The sequence below is a fragment of the Rhipicephalus microplus genome, unplaced genomic scaffold (assembly GCF_043290135.1).
Source record: "Rhipicephalus microplus isolate Deutch F79 unplaced genomic scaffold, USDA_Rmic scaffold_72, whole genome shotgun sequence".
In the NCBI taxonomy this organism is placed as follows: domain Eukaryota; kingdom Metazoa; phylum Arthropoda; class Arachnida; order Ixodida; family Ixodidae; genus Rhipicephalus; species Rhipicephalus microplus.
This window is the reverse complement of record NW_027464645.1, coordinates 1,374,885-1,387,642: the sequence shown is the minus strand read 5'-3', so window position 1 is coordinate 1,387,642 and position 12,758 is coordinate 1,374,885. Positions and strand designations below refer to the sequence as shown.

The 12,758-nt window shown below is 45.9% G+C and overlaps 1 protein-coding gene across 1 annotated transcript in view; it reads right to left on the bottom strand.

The window, feature by feature from the left end:
• The window catches only part of LOC142790152 (glutamate receptor ionotropic, kainate 2-like), a 373,661-nt gene that overhangs the window by 56,716 nt on the left and 304,187 nt on the right, over window positions 1-12,758 (bottom strand). The window contains exon 2 of the mRNA XM_075885145.1: window positions 8,863-9,024. Coding sequence (XP_075741260.1) covers window positions 8,863-9,024 — 162 coding nt within the window. The remainder of the gene's footprint in view (window positions 1-8,862; window positions 9,025-12,758) is intronic.

The window sequence follows — 12,758 nt, the reverse complement described above, 5'->3', positions numbered from 1 at the left end:
AATCCCATGTATCAGATCTTTCTTATCAAAGCCGTAACCACGTTCCTTATCATAGATAACAGAAAGGAGCTACTTTTGTGGAGACCTGACACTGAGCTCGCCATAAGGAACCGATAAAAAACAGAACAAAAAAACATCATTCACGAGTGAATACGCGCAAGGTGTGCGATGAAAGTGGCAGCCCACACAAGAGCCAGCGGACCAGTAGCGAGCCGGCAGAGCGATAACTCCTTCCACCGGTCGTAAAAGCATTTCCGGCACGAAATTAAACTGCCCACTGTCTCTCCACAAGCGCGTCGCAATCACGCGACAAAGGCATCGAATCTTCTACAAGGCGATGCCGTACCGAGAAGCAAGGGAGGCCCATACTACCAAGCCACAGTAAAAGATAAAAACGTGTGACAAAAAAAAACAGAAATAAAAGGAGTGGTTCATCGCACTAGTCCACATAGTGACAAAAAAGTTGGAAGAAGAGAGCACGCCCAGCGACTCCTGTACAGGAACTCACTTTCCTTACAACGGTCCAGCCAGCGAGAGTATGTGAACCAGGGCTGAGAAGACGAATCAGGAAACGGGCGTAGTCGTTAACACCCGAATAGTTTTAGCGTGAACCGAGGGAGGCGTTGGTGGTTGCACCGTGTTTGCTTGTGTGTCTCGTTCGGACCTCCGGGCGCAAAAGACCAGAGGATCACAACGCCCGTAGCCTGCAGCCTCTCCACGCGTTTAATACTACGCCACCGCTCTCACCACTGTTCCCCCATATGCGTCGCGACAAAAAAACTGGTATAGAACCCACGCACACACAGAGAAAAGGAAACATAGCCCACGCCAGGGAGGAAGCCGAAAAAGGGCCACGAAAGTGGTCTTTATTTCCTGCCACATTTTCTGAGCACTCCATAAAAACCGCGGCCGTAGAAGCGGGCAGAGGCCCACCGCGCAACCGCCAAGCCAATATAACACGTCGCCTGCTGCGTGGACTCGGCCGTAGCGTGTGATGCTTCTTAGCGAGCACAAAAGAGGGCAGTAGTTACGAGATCTCAAAAAGAAGGAGAGAACAGAAAAAGTGGTCGGCAGGAAAGTGGAAATGAAGCGTGGAACTAGTAAAGTGTGTCGGTGTCACGACATTTAACACATGCGGATGGGCACCACGATGCTGGCATCTTATAGCCTACGCCGAAGACGATAAAAAATAGAGAGAGAGAAGCTCGATGCTATAGAGCCGAGGCAAGAGCACAGCGTTGGACGCGTCTTGGTGTTTGTTATACAACAAAAAACGACCAAACTGCGTGGAAAGAACACTGTCTAGGAAGCGCGAGGACCTTATGCCGGGGACTTTTCTTTGTATGGGGACCATGCGTCGTAAAGAGCGACGTGTTTTCTCGCCATGCAAGAGACGAGGTAGGAAGTGGGGAGGCAATAACGTGCTCTCCCCTCCTCCCCTTCTCCCCCCACTACCTCTTCTCCCCGACATGGCACCTGTTTTTTTACTGACCCCACCCGACCTCGCACCTCTGACCTCAAGGGGGTGCTACAAACCGCATCTCCAGGGAGAACCCTAAAGTACATCTCGGAGGAACGGCGCTCTAAACAAAGAGAAACACACGGCCTCCGGGAGTGATGTCCACTTGAGTTTTGGCGGAGGCGTCTTCGGCAATGGAGATGCGCTTCTGTGCTGTATTCAAACTTTATGCTATTTTACAACTGAAGTGAGGCGTACTTTGACCTGCGCTGAAGTGAGACGCAATTGCTCGCGTTGTTTACGAGCTGTGTTACGGTGTTATGCACTACCGCCCGAGCTGCTGAGTAGTATATTTTGTCCGAGGAGAAAAACGGCCTTTAAACCAATACCGCTCGTTCTTTTTCCGCACGTGGTGCCGCTTACGACAGAGCTGGTATTTGTCGCGCCGTTATCCTCTTCGCGCTGTGTAGCTCCCGCACCCGAACCAACACTTTCCAACGTAGCCTCTTTACCACGTGTGTCGCGTTCGTATTGCTAACTCCTCGCATTCCGTCGTGATACGAAACAAAGTTGCGTTAGTTTCTAGTGGTTCTATTCCTTGCCGAGCAGTGCTATTCCACGTATTCCCCAGACACTTGGTGTTCATGAAATAACATGGAAAGTTCTACCACACGAAGCTCAAAAAACAGTGAAAGTAAGCTCTTTTCTTCGCGTTGCCATCCTGCAGACACGCTATAGCATCGTGTGTTAATGCATTGAAGAAAGCTTTCACACGTACCTTGCTGCGTTCCCTGCAAGCTCCCTAACGTCTATAGCTGGCCTGGAGGACTGGATTTCGCAAAAATGCCATAAAGCGGCAATTACAAAAAAAAAAAGGCTATACTTGTCCAACCACCTCTAGAAACAACTTCTTAGCTTAGATACGGTTAACAAAGAGATCCATCGGCAGTGCAGTCTCTATGCACCGTCGTTTTAGTGGCTTCTGTGAGCAGGCTGCGCAGTTATTCAGAATTCACGCAGAGTGAATCGTTTGCTTATTGATTGTTCCGTCCGCATACCCTTACGCCATCGCTCCATGATATTGAAAGATGTACCATATTCCAAATTGAAAGCTATGATCAACTGTAGTTACGGACGCCGTCGCCAACTACCCACGTGAGAGCACATCGCGACGTAACTTTGAGAAATAACTAACATATCAGTGCTATTTTAGAGCAGGGGTATTGAACTCCCTTCATCCAGCAAGCCGCATTCACGCAATTTAGTCCCGCAAGGGCCGGAGTGCTAAAAGGGGTAGAAGCGTGGGGTGGGGGTTGCAGTGTAAATGATTTTCTAGCAAACGCTGTCACTAAAAGAAAAATTTCTGATATCGCATATGCAGGTCCTTTCTAAAGTAGATTTGGTGCCAGGATACCAAAGTCATGTTGATACCGACATCCGAATTTATACAAATCTAGACGCTGATATATATATATATATATATACATATATATATTGTTGTTGTTGGACGGTCACGTTTCAAAACCAGGTCAACGAATGGGATGCCTCGCGGAGACAATGCCTTTAACGAGTCATGCCTGTGTCTGTTACCAGCATATATTAAAATAATAAAAAAAAGTGTGGCGAAGACCATCATATGTGGGCCGCAGGCCTCAACCAAGAGACTTACGGGCCACAGGCGGCCGGCAGACTGATTGTTTGAAACTGATGGCTTAGAGCGTAAGGAAAAAAAAGCATTTTCGAGTATTATGTCATACGTCTCCTGCATAACATTTTGTTGATGTGTTTGCTTCCCGTATAAGCATGGTACGCGCAATGAACCCTTCATAATATTCCGAGTATATTTCTGACAGTGTATCTATTCTAGCTCAATGTAAAGTGTGTTGCCGTGGCCGAAAACTGTCGTCGTCGAAACGGACATGTGGCACGAACTTTGGACTATTTTAACTACTCACACTGCTACGGTGGTGACTATAATAACTTGGTAAGGAGTATGGAAAGAGAGATAAAAAAGAAAAAAATGAAAGAGAGAATAAAAAAGAAAAAAGTTTGCGCCGAGAAAAAAAAAATGTCTTCACAATGCAGGATTCGAACCAACGTACCCACAATCTGAAGGCGAGCGTTCCGTCCACTCGGATATTTTTTTTCTCTTTCATGGCATTTACCAAGATGAGTATTAGAATGGTCAGTAATAGGCATGGACAAAACGGCACCAAATTAAAGCACGCTCTCGGAGCATAGCGTAGACTTTTACAGTCGTTACCCGATTCTTGGCCATTCCCCCAGCGTGGGTGTGAGACACAAGTTTGGGATCTACCTCTACATATAAAGTGTGGCAAGTGGGCGGGAAAGGGAATTGAGTGCGAGGAGCAGATGTGCTGATGAGGCGGGGAAGGAGAATGACAGAGAGTAAAGCGTAAAACAGATCATTTTGAAAAATTTTGTTAAACGAACTCGAACTTGGACAAGATAAAGTAGACAGGACAGCGCTGTATTGCCCAGTCTTCATCTTGTCGAAGTTTCGGTGCGCTGAACAAAACTTTTCAAAATGAAGGTCAACCAAGTGGTGCAGCTCGCCATCTTGCTGCCACAGAACAGAAACACAGGGATAAGTAGAAAAAAAGATACAGAGTGAAAAAGAAAGAGAAATGGAGAGAACACCAACAAAAGAGAGAAATATGAATAAAGAAAGACAGAGAAAAGAAAGAGAAAGCAAGCATCGCGTCGTCTAGCAACGAGATACCTCACCACCTAGCCAGCCACTCATGCTTGGACGCTAAGCCACGACCATGGACGGACACATCACGTGCAACTTCTGCTTATATAGCCTGGTTGCGTATACTCCCTATGAGGAACCAGCGCATAAGGGCCGTTCCACGCGCTTCTCGCACAGCCGCAACGCACGTGCCGGGACCCTTATACCGCACGCAAGCGGGGACAAATAAGCTCATTGGCAACGCTATTTTACTCTCCGCAGCGTCGCCAATTAGCCTATTTGTCCCTCGCTTGCGTGCGGTATAAGGGTCCCGGCACGGGCGTTGCGGCTGTGAGGGAAGCGCGTGGAACGGCCTTAAAACGTGTCGGTCGACGAGAAGTACGAGCAGCGACAGACTCGTGCATAGCTGTGCCTTAGGCTTTGCAAGACTTACTGCAAACTGCTTACATCTTTTTTTTACGATTTCATTGGTCTCGAAGATGTGAATTCGGGAATTTCTTTTGGTTTCTCCGTAAAATATATGAGGCTTCATAAATTGTGATCAAGCCATTATATTTTCAGCGCAAATTTTTTTGCGGGTTAAGCTATTTCACGTTAAATAGTCAACCAATATACATGTCTTCATTGACGCTCTGCTTTTCTGTTGTTGCTTTTTCGTTTTCTCCTTTATCTTTCAATTCGTATAAAGTTCAACTGATAAAAGCTTAGTATCATTCGTGTGTACCATGACACGACAGTACAAGAGTGGTTTTTTAATCGCGCTGTGACGCAAACTGAAATTACGAAAGAAACACTAAAAAAAACAGACAAGCAATGGTGTCACGGTTTACGCAATAAGGTTAGGACCCGTATGCGAACGTACAAAACAAAAATGACGTCAAAGAAAACTCTTTCTACAATACAACACACACACGCAATGAAAGCGCCGAAGGCGCGCCTTCATTATAGCCTTGCGCCGGGGCTCTGATACGCCGGCAATGTCAGGAATTCGCCCTGTCAGGGTGAGCTCGCTCGAGGTGGAATGTCGCACGTTAATCTCTCGACCCCGGCCGGTTAGTACTGCGCAATTCACTTTCGGTGAACGCGCACCTTCGCTTAGCGCTCGCGAAGCCGTCCGCTAAGTGTGAGACCACGCGCTTAGGACCTCGACAGAACTACATCCTCACTCACTCGACACTCCCACTGTCTTTCGCTGCCTGTCACGAGAACCATCTAGCTGTGTGACAGGTATATAACTGCTGCGTGAATGCCGACAGAATGGGTGGAAGTAGGCTTAACGTCACCCCAAAGAACGCGGACTGCCGTCGAAATGCGGCACGTGTAACGCGCGAAGCGGTCTTGGTGTAGAATTCTTGCGAGCAAAGGAGCAGCGGAGATCGAGGACATAAGCGACGCACGTCACAGCTTCTTCGAGTGCGCTACTAGCACGACAATTGCGAACGCTGTGACGTCACGATATCAAGTTCGTCGGCGATCGCGTCTATAGCTACGCGGAGAGCGGCTCTAACTGCGTGCCGGTGCTGGGCAACGTCCAGTTGTCGCACGCCGACTCCTGTTAACGACAGAAATCGGTGCGCGGATTGTTACAGATATCAATACCACTGCCGTTCAAAACACGAAATTCCACTCGAAATCAGATACGTGCTCCAGCTAATTGTTTAGTCGCATGTGTAGCACGTGTATAGAATTTTGGGCTACTTATGCGTTACCTTAATATAAATCAGTCATTAATGAAGCCGGGGGAGGTAAAAGGAACGTTAAATGTGCAGTTTTGTGTGTATTGTAGCAATCGTGATATAGACGGAAAGACCCCAAAAGGATGAAAAGTCATGCCGCTGGCAGGCATAAACCTGCGACCTTTATAGGGAGTGCATGATGTCTATCACGAGACGGCTTTACGCACTCTGATAGCAGATACTAAATACTCAGAATGGTTCACACTCGTGCCACAATAACGCTCCCTTCACTTGGGGGTTGATTTTTAGCGGGACGGCCTTAGCTGAGTACGAAGTACTCAAAATAGTTCAACATTTTTTTCCAAACACACCACTTCTTCTAAACATCTTCACTGCTTAATGACATAAAAAAAAACACATGCAGGGGTCCCTTTACGTATTCAATGCCAGTGAGTGACAAGACAACAACTAATCGACTCATACCAACCAAGCTTCTTAAGGTGCCGTTGCTCCTACTGCTATTAACGGGTCAGGCACAGCTTAGAAAAATTCTTTGTTAAGTTAACATCGCGTCGGAACCAGTGTAACAAAGTAAGCTATACGGGGGCTCTGTGAAGGATCGGCTGAGTTTCGTGATACTCGGGATATTCCCGAGCTTTGGTTACACCCCCTTATGAATGAGCCAACAGGACGAAAATGTCAAATCAACCCTCAGCACGCTGCGTTTCATTGGTTACAAGGGTACCAGTCATCACTTCAAGGACGGTCGACTAAGTTGGGTGGTGTTTTCAAACCAGAGGCATCTTATTTCATTTGTTTGTCGTTCCACAGAGGGCAGATGTACACCCATCCACTCAAGGTGTCAGAAACTTTTCGTGATGATACGTTTTAGATGCAGGGGTGTTTAAATTTATTTTAAAGCTTGTAGTGCTCGCACTAAGTCTGTTTTAAAATAATCAGCGTAGTGGCCTCTGAGATCAGTACTGGCCAAGCGTCTTACAACATCGCAACGGCAGCTAAATCCGAGGCCACGTTTCGGTCTGTACATTCTAGCGAGGCCACGTGTCAGCGTGTACACTCAAGCGCTCTGCTCAGTGCGTCGTCTTTGTTATCATCAGCTGCTAGCACCCAAGCAGGTGCGGCCGGCTAATTAGCTATTTAGCTGAATGGTATATACTTCACTAGTTAGGTCAGGACATGCTATGACCAAGCTAATTACGCCAAGCCGTGGTGGGCCCCAGGTAATTACGCCACATCTTAAGAAGACCATGCTGATGAAGCCATGTAAAGCTAGAACCGGGATAACTAATACATGCTAGATAATGAGCTAACTAAACTATGCTAATTAACGCGACATTATTTATGAGCACGCTAAGTAAACCACGCTAATTAACCTTTACTAACATTGCGACAATTAGTATCCGGCTAATTAGGATTACGTTTATTAGCTTCATACTGCTCAATTCTTTGCTGATTGCGTTCGAGATAATTGTATTTTAATTGAAGCCTTATCAACAAAGTCAAGACAGCTCAGTGTATTGGTAATTAAGCCTCAGTCAGGTAGTTCAATCAAACTTGAGACAGCTGTTGCGGTCTTCACTTCGAAGCCGATCACGCACATGAGTAGACGACGAACTTAAAGAGCTGCAAAAAGCTGTGTTATCATAATCTCCTCTATGGCTCCACCCTTGCACGAGTAGTGTAAGCTCACCAAATTATTTTATACGCAAAGAAGCTGAAGCTTAGCGTTCGCTGCATCAAACGTTTGACAGTCACACCGGCACCATCACAGTCCCAAGATGAACTCGGGCCTTCTCAACGAGTTTGTATCCGAGTTCACGCGTCAATCACATTGATCGACAGATGCGCGTGGTGGAGATCGGGTACGCCCACCACGTTTGCTTTTGCCGAGGAGCAATACTCACGTCGAGTTGCACGATTAATCTATCAGCTTTATCGCGCAGACTATGCACACACACACGCAGAAGTAAACGTGTAAATCACCACGCGGCTACGACGTTTCGCATTCAATTTCACCGCGTTCACGACGTTGCCAATCACCGCCGCGTTGGATGGATGGATGGATGGATGGATGGATGGATGGATGGATGGATGCTATGAGCCTCCCCTTTATAACGGGGTGGTGACAAGTATGCCACCAGGCTCGACAAAAAAAAAAACCTTTTTTTTTTTTGATGTTGGCCTAATGCCTCTACTTCGATAAATTCTATCTTAATGGAAAAAAAGGTAAATTTTCAGCTTAAGTTCTCTGCCATTTACGGCACACTGTCCATATTTTATTTTTCCAATATTTATTTTTGTCCTTTCTCTCTAATTTTCTGCCACCAATACTCTAACCGTCTTGCGAGGGGCGTTATGCGAGGGGCGCTCGCATAACGTTGCCGCCGTTATGCGAGCGCCCCTGGTGGCCACCTGTCCTTATACTTATATGCAATATTCGATAGGAGAGAAATGAGCAGCTCAAGAGTGCTGCGTGTGCACCCTTGGTGCCTTCGAGAGTGGAAATTTCCATGCTCCAGGTGGAAGGAAAGAACCAGTCCGAAAAAGGACAAACGCACACGAACACGCCCGTGGGAAGCGCGTGTTGAGTCGGCAACACTGTTAAACGTCGCTGCACTGTTAAAATGTTGACTGAGTCGCAACGCTGACGTGTTCACACACGGTGTTTCTTCGATAATCGCCGCAAATGTCCCACATGCGTTTCCAACGCCACGCGCGTTCTTGTTGTCATTTTTATCAACGCTGCTATCACGCACTGCGCACTGTTTTCATGTCACGGCCACTGCTGAGCAAGCTCGGAGAAAAACTCGTCTGCCGAGAAGCTCGGGCCTTCCCGCATCGTACCCCATGCACTTCTCTGCGCGAAAATGATACAATTATTGCGAAAGCGTGTTCCTTTTGACCTTCACACTGCAACAGCGTCAACACCGAACGCCACAGACTGTCTCTCCGGATTCTCGGCAGAGGCAAGTGCGTGCTCAGTGACTCACCCATCTTGGCCGCTCGGAAGCTGTTTCCCTTGGGTATGTGCTGGATGTCGAAGTTGAGCGTGATGTTGGGCAGCAGATTGCGGTCCTTGTTGATGCGGATCACGGCGTACTTGAAGGCCAGCTCCATCGCCGACGAGCGCTGGTCGTCGGTGAAGAGTGCTCCTGGGCGTCAAGGAGGAAAAAAACAAAATTAGGACACCCTAAAACTCTCCCTTTAGTAGTTGAATGAAATAGCGACATCTTGTTCCTAGTGCGTATTTCAAGCACTTAGCTCATGAAACCTTTTAGAATCTGCTATGCACTCACTACGTCGCCTTATGGGAATACGCGCAGTATCGTGTGTGCCTTTTGTAGTGTGGTACCGGCTTTCAACTACGGAGCCATAATGATAATCACATATTCTGACGCCCATTAGCAATAGACGCTTGTACCCCGCAATATTACTGCAATATTTCATGTTGAATTGTGAAGAATGAATACAGGACGCGTGTTTCTATGAATCATGAAAGCTACTTTCCCTGCATTTCCAAGCAGAGGAAGTTGTTTTCACTGTTTGCACAAGCAGAGGCATGGTCATGTGCAATTTTTTTACGTGGTACTTCAGCCAGATACAAAGATCTTGCCGATGTTTTACTGCCTGTACCATTGTATCGTCAGCTAAATTGTGCAGGCCCAGGACAGGATGTTCTGAAACGTGTTAAAAGAAGGCTTGTAGTTAATGGCATGATTTGGCCGCAAAAGAGACACACACAAGAAAAGGAACACTCAAACGACAAGCACAGGCGGCTTGTCGGTTTGAGTGTTCCTTTTCTTGTGTGTGTCTCTTTTGCGGCCAAATCATGCCATTAAGTAAATACCAACTAGGCCAACAATCAGTATTATTACAAGGCTTGTAGCGGGAGGAGTCAAAACTTTTTTCTTTAAATTACATACTGGTACCTTACCGGTTAAAACGTAATTGCAAGATAAGCGAATATTCGTGCCATGAAGCACACATTGCCACTTGTGTAGTAAACCGGAAATAATTGGACACGTGTTTATAGGTTGCTGGAGCGGGGTCTCTTTCTGGGACAGATTGCAAAGAACCTTGAAAAAACAATTACCGTTAAGTCCACGCGGCATCCGTTCTATTTCGGTTAAAAACGAGGCAGGTGTACCTTATGATCTAATCATGCTTCTGGGCCTGCCCAGTATATGGAAAACCCGACGTGCCTTTGAAAACGCAAGTGTATAAATGCTATCTGTGCGCCAGTATTTTTTCGAATCTGTGTGCATTTTTCTTGGACATCTGAAGGGCCAAGAGGATGTACCAGACTCAACTGGGCGCATTGAGCAATTGTTACGAATGTCCAAGTATGATCAATAGTCAGCTGAGAGCTGACGGTACCCCAAAAAATTCTGTGGGTGTATTTTGTATTTTGTGACGCACTTGTCTTTTGACCAATATGTAAATATGTAAAATGTGAACAGTCTTGATATGCAAGACAATAAAGAAAAAAAAAAGAGGCGTGGCCGTGTGGTAGAACATCTACTTGCCACGCAAACGACCCGGGTTCGATTCTAACTTGGTCTCAAACAACCCTGGTTTGGATCCCGCTATGCTTAAGGATTTTTTATTTCATTTTATTTGCATTGTTCTCGGTTTTTCGGTCACTCATACGATGAGGACTTCTCGCTCCCAGCGAACGACGCCACCGCCGACGCCAGAATTTCTGTGAAGCGAGCTGTTTACCGCTATTGCGTTAGAAGAAACAGAGACCGTTTGAAGCTCCTGCAATACAGGCGAGTGCCACAGACCACACTATTTTGTACAAGTTTTTTCGCACATGTAGCCACGGAGAGCTTACTGAGATAGATAGATAGATAGATAGATAGATAGATAGATAGATAGATAGATAGATAGATAGATAGATAGATAGATAGATAGATAGATAGATAGATAGATAGATAGATAGATAGATAGATAGATAGATAGATAGATAGATAGATAGATAGATAGATAGATAGATAGATAGATAGATAGATAGATAGATAGATAGATAGATAGATAGATAGATAGATAGATAGATAGATAGATAGATAGATAGATAGATAGATAGATAGATAGATAGTAGAATGTTCGCACGTAGAGATTGAGAGCTGCTAATCAACATAATCGAAGATGAACAGAATATATCAAAAGCAGGAGAACTCAGTTTTTTTTTTTTAAGGAAAACATTGAAAACGTTGCGTAAAAGGACAAAAATGACTAAGGTAAATAAAATCATGAGAAGGGGAACCATCTCGGAAGCAGTCGGCGAGCAAATAAAACCCCCTCTACGAATACACGTTTTTCAAGCTCCAACACCCCTGTCACAAATATCGTGTCGCAGGAAGAGGAGCGCGCGCGGCGTCTTTCGCTTCTTGCGATGTGCGAGCGAATTCTTGTCGCGACGATCTCGCCGAGCGAAGAAGAGTCGCCAACTATTATTGTCTTTGTTCGTTTCTACCTACTCCTTAGCTTCTTTCTCGTTTCCCGTCAACTACGCGCTCAGTGCCTGGGGCAATTTTTGTGTGTCGCGGTGACAGCGCGAAGGATGTGGCCGCGGTCGCTTCGTCGGACTCGCTTGGCACGATGGCTTGTCCCCAAGCGCGCACGCTTGGGCAAACCCCCAATGAGAGCGCCGAAAGATTCCGCGCTCAACTGAGTTTTGAGAGATTCTCGAGCTGTTTTATCAGCACCCTGGAGAGTTCTTATCGAGTGTTATTACAACGCGAAAAAATTTTTTTTGTTGTTCTCGCGACTAAGCTTTCTTTTTTTTTTTTTACTCTTCACCCAATCTACACTGCTTCTCACGCAGGTTGTGTACCGGAAGGCCTCCTTTCAATCTTACAACTCAGATATTAGTTTTACATTGTTTAGGGTTGTGTCTCTTGAGGGCTAGTGCCTGCTTGAGAGATGGGTGTCACACTTTGACTACACGACGCGCTTGTGCAACCAAGTAATATCAGTGGTCATGATACCCATTAGGAGTTTGAGCAGTGCTTTGGTTTGGTTGCGAATCTCCACCAAGCCGCTAATTCTACAGAAATTAAAGCAACGGCCTAAACTTACAGATATTCTTTCTGGCGATTCCTGCGGCTGGCTATTTTCAATTCTACGCACTTACAGATTCCCTACACATGATGCGTCACCATACGGCATTGTCTCCTGCACGCTACACCTTTTATTAAAATCTATGATGAAACATCGCGTCGAAAGTAAATGACATGATGATGATATATGGTGTTTTTTGGCGCAAGGGTCATTTGATGGCCAAAGAGCGCCAGTTCATGGGACAAAGAATGCGGACAATGATTGTGATTAGTGGCTGTATAAGGGCCATAAAATTCCTCGCGGTAAGACGGGTAAAAACATACAAGTAATAAAATCATGACCATGCCGTGAAATGTGTGTGTGGTGTGAATAGATGACAAAAGTTGGTGATAATGTAAAACGATGGTGAACATGTATGGCATTAGCACAAGTACCTCACTCGTTCATACCCTTGCGTCCAAGGGCCGTGAGGCAAGTGCTTTGTTCAGTGTAGCCACCGCAGCAAAAACCTCCCTGGAGAGGTCGTGCTACGGGATGCCCGGGTATATGATATGAAAATTATGAATTTCTTTTAAAAACCCTAACAATGATTTATGACTAAAAAGCGGTTCCCTACCAACGAACATTGCAGGGTGTAAAGGTATATGTTGTCGGTAGGGCAATGGAAAATGCTGTTTTCTTAGAGTTTCTAATTGTTTACATTGGATTAAAACGTGAAGGATTGATGATGCCTCACCACATTTGTCACACAATGGTGGATCGCCACCGGACAAAAGATATGTGTGTGTCGTGTATGTGTGTCCTATCCTGAGTCTCGTTA